At 39.6% G+C, this 13209-nt stretch overlaps 1 protein-coding gene, 1 long non-coding RNA gene and 1 pseudogene across 2 annotated transcripts in view; 1 reads left to right on the top strand and 2 right to left on the bottom strand.

Annotated features, from left to right (window-relative positions):
• LOC140338893 (uncharacterized) overlaps positions 1 to 13209 on the top strand; it is a 38785-nt gene that overhangs the window by 5142 nt on the left and 20434 nt on the right. The window contains exon 8 of the mRNA XM_072423212.1: positions 2591 to 3378. Coding sequence (XP_072279313.1) covers positions 2591 to 3378 — 788 coding nt within the window. The remainder of the gene's footprint in view (positions 1 to 2590; positions 3379 to 13209) is intronic.
• Positions 1582 to 1736, bottom strand: LOC140340169 (U2 spliceosomal RNA; annotated as a pseudogene).
• The window catches only part of LOC140339165 (uncharacterized), an 8353-nt gene continuing 1922 nt past the window's right edge, over positions 6779 to 13209 (bottom strand). Inside the window, exons 2-3 of the long non-coding RNA XR_011922385.1 lie at positions 12531 to 12873; positions 6779 to 9015 (exon numbers count right to left, since the gene is read on the bottom strand). This is a non-coding gene — a long non-coding RNA (uncharacterized lncRNA). The remainder of the gene's footprint in view (positions 9016 to 12530; positions 12874 to 13209) is intronic.

Raw genomic sequence — 13209 nt, 5'->3', positions numbered from 1 at the left:
TATTTAAGTCCATGCCTTGGAGTAGCAAGGAAAAGTACAGCTGGAGGGGAGTGCTGGAAATGCCAGACGCAGACAATGCAGAGCTAAATCTTATGAGTACCCTGCTGCTGAAACTCCCTCTTCATTGAAAAAATGCCGCCACTAAAATTCCCGGCATTATTTGCGTCTATAAAACAGTCCAATGCGGGGCCACGCCTAAACAGAGAGCCCGCTGGTCTATAGATGCGAGTGATGCCAGGAATAGTAGTAGCGGCGCTATTTCAATGCAGCGGTGGGCCAGCTGCAATTCATATTTAGGATTCCTTTGGGGGCCATATTTGGCCCCCGGGCCAGTGTTTGACACCCCTGCTTTAGCTAATGGATGTCTGGTTCTCTTATTAGAGTGGTTTGATGACACTGGTGCTGCCAGTGTCTGTTGTAGATATTCTTGGAATTTGTGTTTGTGATGTTGACTGTTATCATCCAGCCTTGGTGGAGTCTGTTGGGATAATAGTAAGAAGTATGTCCCCATTAGTTGTAAATTTGGATGTAATGTCATGTTGCTTCTACAATGCTGATTTAATGTAACAAGAACAATATAACTTTTTGGGGCCCCACTTGGCATCTGTTTAGAATTTCAGCTTAAATGGGCCTCACTTGGGGCTAATAGTTAGACCTTCTGTCTGTGCCATTGGGTCTACATACATGTGTGCTTTGCTTTATCTCCTAATCTTTTACTTTGTAACTTGTATTCTAAATAAACCTTGTAGATCATCTCTGAACAGAGGTATTGTGTTCCCTTTTCAATTGTTACAACATTCCTCTAAAAAAAAAAATGTAATATTAGGATGACTAGCAGAGAATATACAAAAATAAAAAAAAATAAATCTGAGAGTTACCCAGAATATTAATTAAATCCTGCGCTTTTACTTGAAAAGCAGAAAGCCATATTTTGATGGTAGGTCCACCAGCGACATGTGTGTGTGAGGTGAGGTGGGGTGGGGTGGGGTAGAGTAGCCTTGTGTCCCCGATACCTCATACGTAATGCTCCAGATAGAGGACAAAGTGAACTTGACTCACCTAGTCAACCTTTCAAGCTAGCCGTGACCAGCTTGCTAAGTACTAAGTTGGGAGTTTCCCCGAAGAAAGACTCCCACTAAGGGAGAGCAACTGACCATAACGCCAAAAAGCTCAAACATGTTCAGGGCAGTACTATAAGGCACCCGCAACCTCTAAATCAAATATGATGTGACAAGCAAATGACTTTGACACACAACATATATAATGTGCTTAGTGCATAATGCACTGGGTAGATGATGTCCATTTAGTACTGACCGCAGGCCAGACTAAAAAGAGGCATAATGCAGCAAAATGTGAATTGTGCCATTTTACAGAAATTTAACTATGGGGTGGCCAGGCCCAATGTGATTTCCTGGTGCCCCTGAGACGCTTCTCCAGGGGGAAGAATAACACAGGCTTCAGCACTTCCAAGGCCCTTGGTGGGATTGTTGGGTTCTCCGTTTCTACTAGCAGGAATTTTGGTCCGTCTTGATGCTGCTTTTTTGGGGGCGGAGTCCCTGGCCTCCATCGGCCCTTCTCCGGAGAAGTTAAGCCTGAGTCCATCATTATTACAGAGCCTCCCACCTGATCCGGCACCACCATCCTCCATTTCAAGGACAGTAGGGTCGTTTCATCTTCCTGAACACTGATAAGAACAGATACTACACTTGATCTTAGCCAAAAGGCAGAGAAGGGAACACAAGGTAGGGAATACTACAGCTTCTTGCTCCGTTAATTGTGGTTTGCTGTTTACCTTAGTTGGTTACATTGATATAGTAGCCAATATATCTACTTCATAAACCACCATTTTTTGAGGTTGTATCAGACAATATGAGCTGTAAGTAAAGTGTCAGGAAAGTAGTGGAGCATGCAAGTAAGCTATGCTTTCTGGATTAAACAGGCACAGCTTAGATGGAAAAGAAAAATGTTAAAGGAACCTGAACTAGACAATAGGACACGGTTGAATATAATTTGCACAGGAGCTAAACAAATACAGTATACCCAGAGGAAAAGAGAAGAACATGATGGAATAAAAAAGCCAGTAGGCTCCTGTACTGTACGATGCCATGTACTGTAAACTATCTGTATTTGATTGCTTACGCTTTACTGAGTGCTGCCTTTTCTCCTTTCTGTAGTTACAACCCTTGTTGAAGAATGGTTTTCTATATTTGTATATTCTGTTTTTGGATTTATACAAAATAAAGAATGTTGAATATTGAAAATAAAGAATGTTAAAAAAAAAAGCCAGTATGCAATCAAGCAAGACAGAAGGTGGAATCAAGTTGTCATGGTGTACAGGTTAGGGCTTGATTTATCATGTGATTTTATGAATATATACTAAGCTGCAGTATGGGTACATAGGACAAAATTATGTTTTTTTTTTTTGGGGGGGGGGGGTGTTTATGTACTCGTCTTTTGTGTTTACAGTTGTGTAATAGGGGTAGAACATCTAGATTACTTTTCGTACTTTAGAGTTTTGGTATGGTGCAATATATTTCCAATATATCTTAACTACCTTCTACTTTAACTACTACTTTCTTATTTTATCTAGATGGACGATACAGAAGGTACACAGATGTGACCTCTTTTATCTTTCCCGGTGGTTATACAGAAGAACCATCTACACATGGTGCAAGTGTGCCTGACCGCGCACCTCCTACCACTCATAAGCGTGGCAGGTCCTCGGGGCAGGGAGCAGGTTCTTCAGGGGAGAAGCCATATCCATGTTCTGACTGTGGGAAATGTTTTTCCAAGAAAGGCCATCTTATCTCCCATCAGATGTGTCACACAGGACAGAAGCCATTCTCATGTTCAGAATGTGGAAAATGTTTTACCCAGCGAATCCACCTTATTGAACACCAAAGAACTCACACAGGGGAAAGGCCTTATTCATGCCCCGAATGCGGAAAAAGCTTTGCCAAAGTGTCAAATTTTGCTGCCCATCAGAAAACTCACTCGGCTGAGAAGCCGTTTATCTGTTCTGAATGCGGCAAAAGTTATCCGATCAAGTCGTATCTCATTAGACATGAACAGATTCACACAGGGAAATACCCACACAAATGTTCAAAATGCGGTGAATGCTTTTTTCATAAATCTTCTTTGACGAGACATGAAAGGCTTCACACAGGGGAGAAGCCATTTTCATGTTCAGTATGTGGGAAATGTTTTGCCTTGAAATCCAATCTGGCTGCTCATGAGATTATTCACACTGGAGACCTTCCATACTGCTGTCATGAATGCGGTAAAAGGTTCAATAGAAAATCCAATCTGAATGCACATCTTCGAATTCACAAGAGAGCGCATCTTCTCTCCTATCAGATGATCCAAACAGTGGAGATTCCATAAAACTGACCTCCAGGATATTATATAGAAATTAATTTAACCTAATCATATTAATTGAAAAAATGCACCAATTTTTTTCACCCTTTTTTGTTGCTTTATGCCCCAGTTGCCCGCCAAATTCCACAAATATTCCCTGAAATGCACTTTATACCTACATATAAGCATTACACATTAAAGGAGCTGAATGCCTGGACTCCCATATGGTGATTACTACCATTTACCATTGATTACCCGATAAAATATTTTAAAAATACTGCTGCCATAAAAAAATCTTTTATTTCTGCCCCTTGTTATCGAGGGACAGACGAAAAAGCTTCACACATGTTCTGCTTACAAAATCTCATCATAAAGAGGTCAAAGGGTAGTCTAATTTTAATAAACATTCTACCCCACCCCCTGACAATCACAGCAACTGATTTAAACCCAGAACCCCATGTGCTCTTACTTTTGCAGCCTGGCCTGGGCAGTATTTACAGCCTGTGGTGTTGGCAGTGCTCTTTTTTTTGCATATGAAAAGCCTGTTGGCAAATCATTATGGCTGTTCAAAAGTCATGTGCCAAATCGCTATATTTCTTGGTGGCAGAATTCTGTATTTCACATCTCAAAAAGAATGAGAAGCTATGATTATTGGCTTATTGTGTGAAAAGATGGGGATTTTTTTTTCGAATTTGCCCCTTCCTAGCCTTTCTATTCATTTATAATGAACTTTTACATACCCTGTCGTCTCCTCCATGCAGGCACCAGGCGCAAACTGCTTTTGTTTACAAGTATCTACAGCCTAGCACATAAGCCAAAGGACAAGCATCGGGGCAGTTTTTGGTAGCACAACCACATTAGCAATTATTCACTAAGAGTGTCAATCAATTCATACTGGAATGTAGTGGCACCTAATTGTATTGTGATCCAAACTTGTACAATAAATTGCTACTATATATTTGTGTGACCTTTTTGGTTCTTTTGTTGCAGCAGGATTACGAAAATTACAATTTTTTTTTGTTGACTTCAATTTTTAGGTTTATTTACACTAAAATAATGATAATGCTGATTCTGAAAGTGAAGTTAGTTTTTTTTCTATCACGTCAGGTTTTTTCTCTTCCGCTTATATTAATGCGATTACTGTAGCGTGGATTTGTATAGGTTATTCATTTACACACAGAGGGGTTGGTCAAAGGTGGTGCGCTGCTCTATGTAGTAAATAGGTAAAATTTATTTTTTTACTTACATATTTCCCTTTTTTCAGATCATGTCTGACTCTGCTGTTTATTGTTGTAAGTGCCTAAACAACCCTGATTCATTGTTATATCTGTGGCAGTTTCACGATTCCCAGTCAAGGGGCGAACATCAGCACATTTAAAGAGCAAGCCTATTTGGCATATTTCAAAGAAAAACTTGCTGATCAAAATAAGTCTTGGGCCCCTCATAAGGTGTGCATACGGTGTGTCAAGGGTTTATGGAGGTGGACAAAGGGAACACGTGATAAGATGCCATTTGGTATACCTATGGTTTGGTGAGAGCCAGGAGATCATTTTAGTGACTATTAGTTTTGTATTGGGAAAAGTTCAGGATGTAACAAGAAAATTAAATGTAACATAGCATATCCTAGTCTACCATCGGCTATACGCCCAGTGGCTCATTCAGATGAAATCTCAGTGCCGGTTTTTGTTACACTACCCTCTCTTGAAGAACATGATTATGGTGATGAACTAGGTGACAACAATGATGAAGAGTTTCAAATTGAAGAGGACTCAGTTCGTAAGGGATTTGGTCAGTTGAGTGAATTGGGACTATCGAAGAAGGCTTCAGAAATACTAGCATCAAGACTGCGTGAGAAAAACTTACTTGAAAAAGGAACTAAGCTATCGTACTTTCGAACCAGAGAAATTGAATTTCTGCAGTACTTTAGTACTGACAGTGGCTTTGTGTATTGCAACAACATATCTGGTTTAATGGAGGTTGGGAATTCTAATCTATAACTCAACTGAATGGCGACTTTTGATCCATAGCTCAAAGCAGGGCCTAAAGTGTGTCCTCCTTCACAATGGCACAATATTTGTGTCAGTCCCAAATGGACATTCAGCTTTTTTTTTTGTGAAGAATATGCAGATACACCAAGTATCCTTGTTATCTGTGCATGTGGGACAGCAGAGCTTGTGAGAGCCATTGGCTGGAAAGGAATTGGCCTCCAAGATCTGCCCTAAAACCAGGTGATCCAAACATTCTACATGAGCCACTTGTTGATAGAAAGAATATTATTTTCCCGCCTCTGCACATGAAACTAGGTCTGTTCAAGCAGTTTGTTAAAGCTTTACCAGCTGAAGGAGACTGTTTCAAGTATGCATTTCCTAGCCTGTCATTTGAAAAAATAAAGGCTGGTGTGTTTGATGGTCCACAGATTTGGCAACTCATCAAAGATGAACATTTCATCAGGACAATGTCAGAAGTCGAAAAGAATGCTTGGTTATCATTCCAAGCCATTGTCAAGGACATTCTTGGAAACACATGAGCAAATAATTACAGAAAATGCTTGGTTGCAATATGAGCATCAAGGTGCATTTTCTGCAAAGCCATCTTTCTAACTTCCCGAAAAACCTTGGTGCAGTCAGTGCTTAGCAAGGTGAACTCAACAAAAAATGCGTTCCCTAGTGGTATATTGTTCCTGCTTTATTACAACGAAGTAGTGTGTATTTAGTATGGCAGGCAGCATTCCATGACACTGTTAGGTGCTGTAAGGACTTCTATCTTGCAGAGAGCAAAACTGGGTCAACGCTAACCCGATAACAAAACCAAACCACACAGAGTGAATGGTTATCACAATTGTATTGTTTAAAAGCTGCAGTTTATATATGGTATTAAACAGGATTTGCTCATCATCCCAAAACATCTGTGAACCCTCCCCAACCAGCTTCCTGCATCAGTCCCAGCTACTCCCCTGCAACAAAGTCTCACTTAGAACCCTCCAAGGCCAGATAACAGATATACTAGAATTCGCAATTTTTAGCAGAAAAACCATCTTTGTCTAAAAATTATGGAAGTTTTCCATTATTACATTACTAAGATTGAGGCAGGTATTAACAAAATGGCACCGATCAGGTCAGTAATTGCTTACATTTCCCCCCCTTTTGTCACAACGTGGCGACTATTTACCTCCTAAACGGAGAAAAATGATAGATGAAAACATCGAATAAATCAACACAAGGCAATTGCAATGACCGCAAAAGAAAGTAAAAACATTATAATTTGGCGTATAATATTACCCCAGTTATGGAGCCAGCTCCATAGCCATGCCCATAGTCCCTGATCCCGACTAATTCCGCTAACAATATCCTTGAGGTTCTGTATGGCTGTAATAACGGCACTAGTATGGTCACTCAGATTAAAACAACACATCCTCAATTCATTCACACCCTATATTAATTAATGCTTTATTATTAGGTAATCAATACCCAGAAGATTATGTATGACAGCTTGGCATGTGCCTTTGTGATCCTCTAGTAATGATGAAAGGGCTACAGATGTGGCATTAAGACCTTAAAACCTAGACCATGCGCTACAGCGCATGCAAGGTGGCTGATTTCCCTGTGAATTTATACAGCCAGCCCTGGGACTCCTACAAAGGATACAGCCAGGGTGACATATTCAGTATTTTTATAATATATTCTATTTTTATTAAGGTTGAACGGTATTAAATAAAACCTTTATAAATCTGTACTATGTCAAAAACATTTGAGATAACTTACACACTTTCTCAAGAAACAGATGCACAAGATATGTCATTGTGATTCAGTAGTACAAATAATAATCATACAAAACCAGTGTTTCAAAGAATAGGCACAATGAAATTTAAAATTTGCAGCAATGCCGCTGGGTTGTACATGGCTATATCTGGTACATTTAACTCACCATTTCTTGTGGTTTGTTGTAAGATAGTGCAACTGGCTACCACATGCCTACTACCCCAAATAAATGTACGGAACAAACAATTAATTTGTTTTATGTCCTGGGACGGCAAAAAATTGGGAGGGTTTGAAGTAGAAATAACAACCTCTGGATATTTGTGAGTTTTTGGGATTCCCAAGAACCGCAGATTGGAATGCCTATTTCTATTTTCCAGGTCTTCATATTTTTCAGAAAGTAAAGCTAGGTGGTTGGATTGAATGGTAATTGTGGATTGGTGTTGCAGGACTTGATCTTCCAGGTCACTTACTCTCTGCTCCAATTCAGATGCACGGGAAGTCTTGCTAGAAATCTGCTGGGGTGTCGTGTCAAGAGTGGATTGAAGGGTGTATTTCGTATCAAAGAAAGGTAATAGTAAATTGTAAAAGAGGAGGGTATTTGTGATCCAGTAGGCGTGCCCTCCGAGTTAGACATGTCCATTGGTGATAGGCTAGAGTCCTGTCACCTTTGAGAATGGCTGGGTGATCCTGCAGCGGTATTATGCTCAGGGGATTGATGCTACACCCTTGGCTTTATTTTGCTTGCCCACGGTATCAGGGGTAGAGCGGGTCATATACTTGTACATCCCCCAAAGGGGCTAAAGAAACAATACACCACGGTAACAGAAGAAAAAAAACTCTTAGAGAGCAGCAGGACAGGTGCAGCCCAAGGGTCCTCTCTGTAAATTACAACTTTCTCCTTCCTGCTGCCGATGCAAAGGGATTATAGCCAGGCTCATCGGAGCGCCTGGTAAGATGCGGACACTTTCCTGCTGGCTCGGCCCCCAGAAGTCCATATTCAGTTTTTGATAATAATGCAGCATGTGGATCACATGTAGAATCTACTGTGATACTAGACCTCTTAGTGCGTGTAACCTTGGGTGGTCTTGGAAACATCATGAAACAAAGTCTAGATAAAGTACAGAGCCCACCACTGATGTTACCTGGGACGTAGGAAAAAGTAGTGTTACCACACCTGGTAGTACCTAGAGTAATTTATTACAGGTGATTATGTAGCATACATCCCCAAAGGTGATATGTGTTATCATGGGGGCCATATTCGCTTGTTCTTTGTCAAAGGACAACTTTTACAAAAGTAAGGGATAAATAGTGCCTGTAAATCATTTAGATTAACTGCAGAATCGTTGTATGTACTACTAAAAGCTTCTAATAAAACATGTGCTGGAGTAAATACAGCAATAAGGCAAGATGTAAGTATATCCTTAGTGCTACACATTTCAGATAAACAAAAAAGTGAGTAAACATCTGCATTGCAATATGTATCCATATATTAGTGTCTAAATTTGTCAAATAAAGGTGCTCATAAGCATCCCTCTTAGTCGGGTTGTGTCCCGGGAGATTTGTCTGATTGTCCCAAAAGTATACCATGGGTGAAGTTCAGGTTCATACACAGGTAGTAGTAGATCAGACAATAAGAAAGATGACTGTCCAAAGAAGCACAAGTTTTGTTTCAATGACCAGTGATGTAATACTTTTACTATATTTCTTCTTCCTGGTTTGCCTCCTCCGATGTTGAGGGTATGAAGACAGCTTTAGGGGCCCTATACTCCTGGCATGTGGATCCAGGCGGGAGCAAGATAAGTGACGACAGTCGTCCAGGTCACTGCCAGTACAACTACTGGTGGTCCCAAAGGAAGCGGTCACGGACACGGTCTCCTAGCTTGAACGGGTGTGTTGGTTCCTGTGAAGGAAGAGGAAAGTTAGAAGATACATCACCAATATTGCTGTTCAATAGCCTTATTAATTGAGCAACATAATGTTCTTGTATATGTTCCTGTATCTGCTCCAGGTGTCCTGGCACTAAGATCGCAGCACTTGATAACTGCCACAGGACGTGGGCCCTGTATGGCCTCCAAAAGTGAAGCAATAACCTAAGCATGGGCCATAGCCTTGCCATCTGTTGTACTAAACCTCTGTGGGACCAGATAGCTCCAAAATCATGGACAACCCCAAAAGCATATTGTGAATCAGTGTAAATGTTTACATCCTGTCCTGTAAATAGGAGACACATTCTTGTAAGGGCGATGAGCTCTGCTGCTTGTACTGACTTACCAACGAGGGGGGATGGCTATGGACTATGTCAGTTAGTTCCACAACAACATAACATAAGTGGGAAGGCTGCAAGAGCCATCCACAAAAATGTTAGGGATGGGTTTTGAACAGAAGTCTTTCCGGGGAGAAGTCTCTATCTGTATCATGTGTGTGCAATCATGAGTGAGGGCGATTGGGGTATGATCCTATAATAAATGTTAAAGGATCAGTAAGGGACCTTGTGTATCGGAAGTATAAGCATTAGGTAAATTCCAGGTACCTGTCAGTATGTGCTCATACCCTGACATAATCATGCTGTGAGATGTTGAGTAGAAAAATGTTTCAGAAGATAAAGAACAGAATGTGAAGGGTGTACAAGACACAGGGCATACATAGTCCACCTCCATGCTCTTGTGCTACCACTCATGGTCTCACAATCTTCTTTAGCATAAACGTGAAATGGCAAAGAATAACTTGTGACAACAATTGTTTCAACATCTTTATGTTGAAACATCTTTATCTTGTTTCAACAAAGTTTTTATTAAAAAAGAACATTATAGAACAAGTTCCTTGCAAACATATGTACATCCTTAACAAATGTGTCAAACATGTTTACTGAAGACTCGGTTAAAAAAGAAAGAATCCCTAAAGAGTGGCTAGATTTTAATTACACAGACTTTAAAGAACTGTGGGGTCTAACGTTATTATTAAAAATTCCCATGAATGAAGATAGTAGTTATCCAAATTCTGATTTTAAAATGTCAAATCCTTCTGCTAAAATCACTCCTAAATCTACACACTTTCCAGATCTTCGTCAGAATCCAAACATATTTGCTTTTCTACAAGTAACAAATGTAGAGGATAATACTTTAAATAGAAAAAAACTCAAAAGCCCTAAAAGATCTTCAAGAAAATAAACAAATTGTAAATAAACCTTCGGATAAGGGCGGTAATGTAGTAGTACTGGATATGTGTCGCTATAAAAACATGTGTCTCAAGATTCCCTGAAAAAAAGAATGGTATACACCACTTCTTTCTGAAACAATTGAAATATATTATTCAGAAATATTATAATATTATTAATGATGCGTATGCTAAAAAGATCATCGACAAAGGTACTTTTGAATTTTTAAACGTGAAATTTCCAGTACTGCCTACATTTTACAACCTTCCAAAAAGATTGTGTAGATCCACCAGGACAACCTATAGTATCAGGAATGGGAGTGTGTCATCTAATATGAGCCAATGAATTGGTCAATATCTACATCCTTTCATTTTAAGCCTTCCCTCATACCTAAGAGATACCCTGGAATTATTGAAAATTATAGATGATTTACATATCCCAGAAGGGGCAATTTTGGTAGCAATCGATATTGAGGCCCTTTATTCGACCACAAAATTAACTAATTCTTTCTCTATTATCCTATGTTTTATAAAGGAATGTCTTTACTTTTGATGGCCAGATCTATCTCTAGGTGATAGAATGTGTATTGGTTAATTTTTCTTGATTTTAATGTTTCTAATAAAAGTTTTGTTTTTTCTCAATTGTGAAAGCTCCAGTTACTATTTACTAATTCTACAATTGATAGCTATATTAGCTGGGATGTAGCACATCTATTTAGATTGTAAATCTAAAATATGTAATCTGACTATATTTACACTATACCACTAAAGTAAATGTTTAAATTGAAATGGCAGTCAAAACCTTACATTTTAGGAAAGAGCTAAGTATCTTCTTTTAGGTATTTTTTAACCGAGTGTAAAGGAACCAATTGATGGAAGTGTGGTTTGGTAAATATTTGAAACAAACTTGAAGATGATGCAACATTATCAGTATATGTATTTATGTGACAATTCTAATGCTTGTACCCCTCAATATTCTTTCCATTTACAATTAGGCACCAATGTCGTCATGTTTTCCCCTATCAGTATATGTATTTATGTGACAATTCTAATGCTTGTACCCCTCAATATTCTTTCCATTTACAATTAGGCACCAATGTCGTCATGTTTTCCCCTAGTGGAAGGCATGGAGCAGATCAGTTTCTGTTAGCTGTTTAAAGTTATCTGATGTTTTTTTATTCACTTTCTTTTCAATTGACTCAAAGCGAGGAAGGAGCATTTCCTGATGAACAGTGAAACAATTTTCCAACATTTCTACCCATCTTTTCCTGACTCTTTCTTTCGTTTTGTTAAAGCTTCTTTACAATAATGTGGATTGGCTGTTGTGCCTTCTGGAACCCATTCTACCAAAATGATTCCCTTAATGTCAAAAAACACGATGAGCATGCCTTTGAATTTGTACTTGCTTTGATGGTGTTTTCCAGTGCAATGACCGTCGTTTTGTTTCAGGACCATATTGGAAAGATCCAGGTTTCGTCACAAGTGGTAACTTTTGAAAAAAGTTTGAGTCCACCTCAAGTTGCTGCAGAATGTCAGCACAAATTAACTTCAGCACTCTTTTTGCTCCGATTTGAAACTTCACTAAAAATTTCAAACTGATGTTTTGCTAAAGTTTTACAATTCTCATGACTCAGCACATGAAGGGAAACACAACTGCATTAGGTGACTGACAACAAACTAAATGGCAGGGTGTGAAGTCATTTGTCTTTAATATTTGGACAAGTTTACACCTACCTATGGCATGTGTTCATAATTACTTCTGTTTGGTTTACAGGCTAGAAACAAAGAAAGTCTTGCTATTTAATAGGCAGACTTCATAAAAGAAGTCAGAAGATGCTACATTTCCTATAGTGGCTGCTCTTCCAGACTTAAGTCACTTCCCATGAGGCCACGGCATCAATTACCCGCCACTGATGGCAAATTATGTTGGAGCCTACCATCATCATCATTAAGAGAGCATTATTGAAAGGATAGGACCATGACATCACAAGGAAAATATATCCATGGCAGGTTTTAGGGAGTAGGGCTGGGTGGGGCTTTAATTCTTATTTTACAAGTTGACCAAATTTAAATTTTTTTTAAACCAACAACAGGGTGCTAAGGAATAGTTTGGTAAGGGCCAAGAAACGTCTTCAGCATTACAAGAACAAATTCAGTTGAATATGACGATTACCAACTATAGCATTATCAGGATAAATGAGAACCTTCACAGAGCGTAGCTTTAGTGGAATTTGGGTTACCAATTTATACACTGGTGCTGACCTTCCTTCCTTTTAAAGATGATTGAATCTGTCCACATATCTTTTCTGCCATCTTTGTTACTTTTTGACTGTATTTCAAGAACCAGCATACACCGTGGCTTTTAAAGCAGAATAAAACCCGGGTATGTTCTTCTGTTTTGTCTTGGGTACTGTCATGTTCTTCCTTTTTATCTCTTGTTTAGATCTTCAGCCATCTTGATTGGCTGGGCAGTTGCAGGTAAAGCAGGGATGTACCGGGTATCCCAACAACCAATGGTTAGCTGTGCAACTCCGTCTTGACAGCTAATAGAGCGATCAGGCAGGTACACCACAACATCCTTCTCTGCCCAAGACATTGCCACCTACTTTAGAGATAAAATAGACAAAATCAGACATGATGTCTCTGCCCACCGAGTCACTCCAACCATACCCACCCCTTCCACCTTTAAATCATCACTGGCCTCCCTCAGCCCTGTTACTGTGGATGAAGTCCTAACTCTTCTCTCATCATCTCCATCTACTACATGTCCACTTGACCCAATTCCCTCTGATATACTCCGTGCCCATTCCTCCACCCTGGCCCCTGCCCTAACCAAACTATTCAATCTCTCCCTTTCTACTGGTACATACCCCTCAGCTTTTAAACATGCCATAATTCTCCCTATGCTAAAGAAACCCTCACTGGACCCCTCCCTACCCTC

Source organism: Pyxicephalus adspersus, chromosome 10 (assembly GCF_032062135.1).
Source record: "Pyxicephalus adspersus chromosome 10, UCB_Pads_2.0, whole genome shotgun sequence".
NCBI classification, from domain to species: domain Eukaryota; kingdom Metazoa; phylum Chordata; class Amphibia; order Anura; family Pyxicephalidae; genus Pyxicephalus; species Pyxicephalus adspersus.
This window is presented reverse-complemented; position numbering and strand designations above follow the sequence as displayed.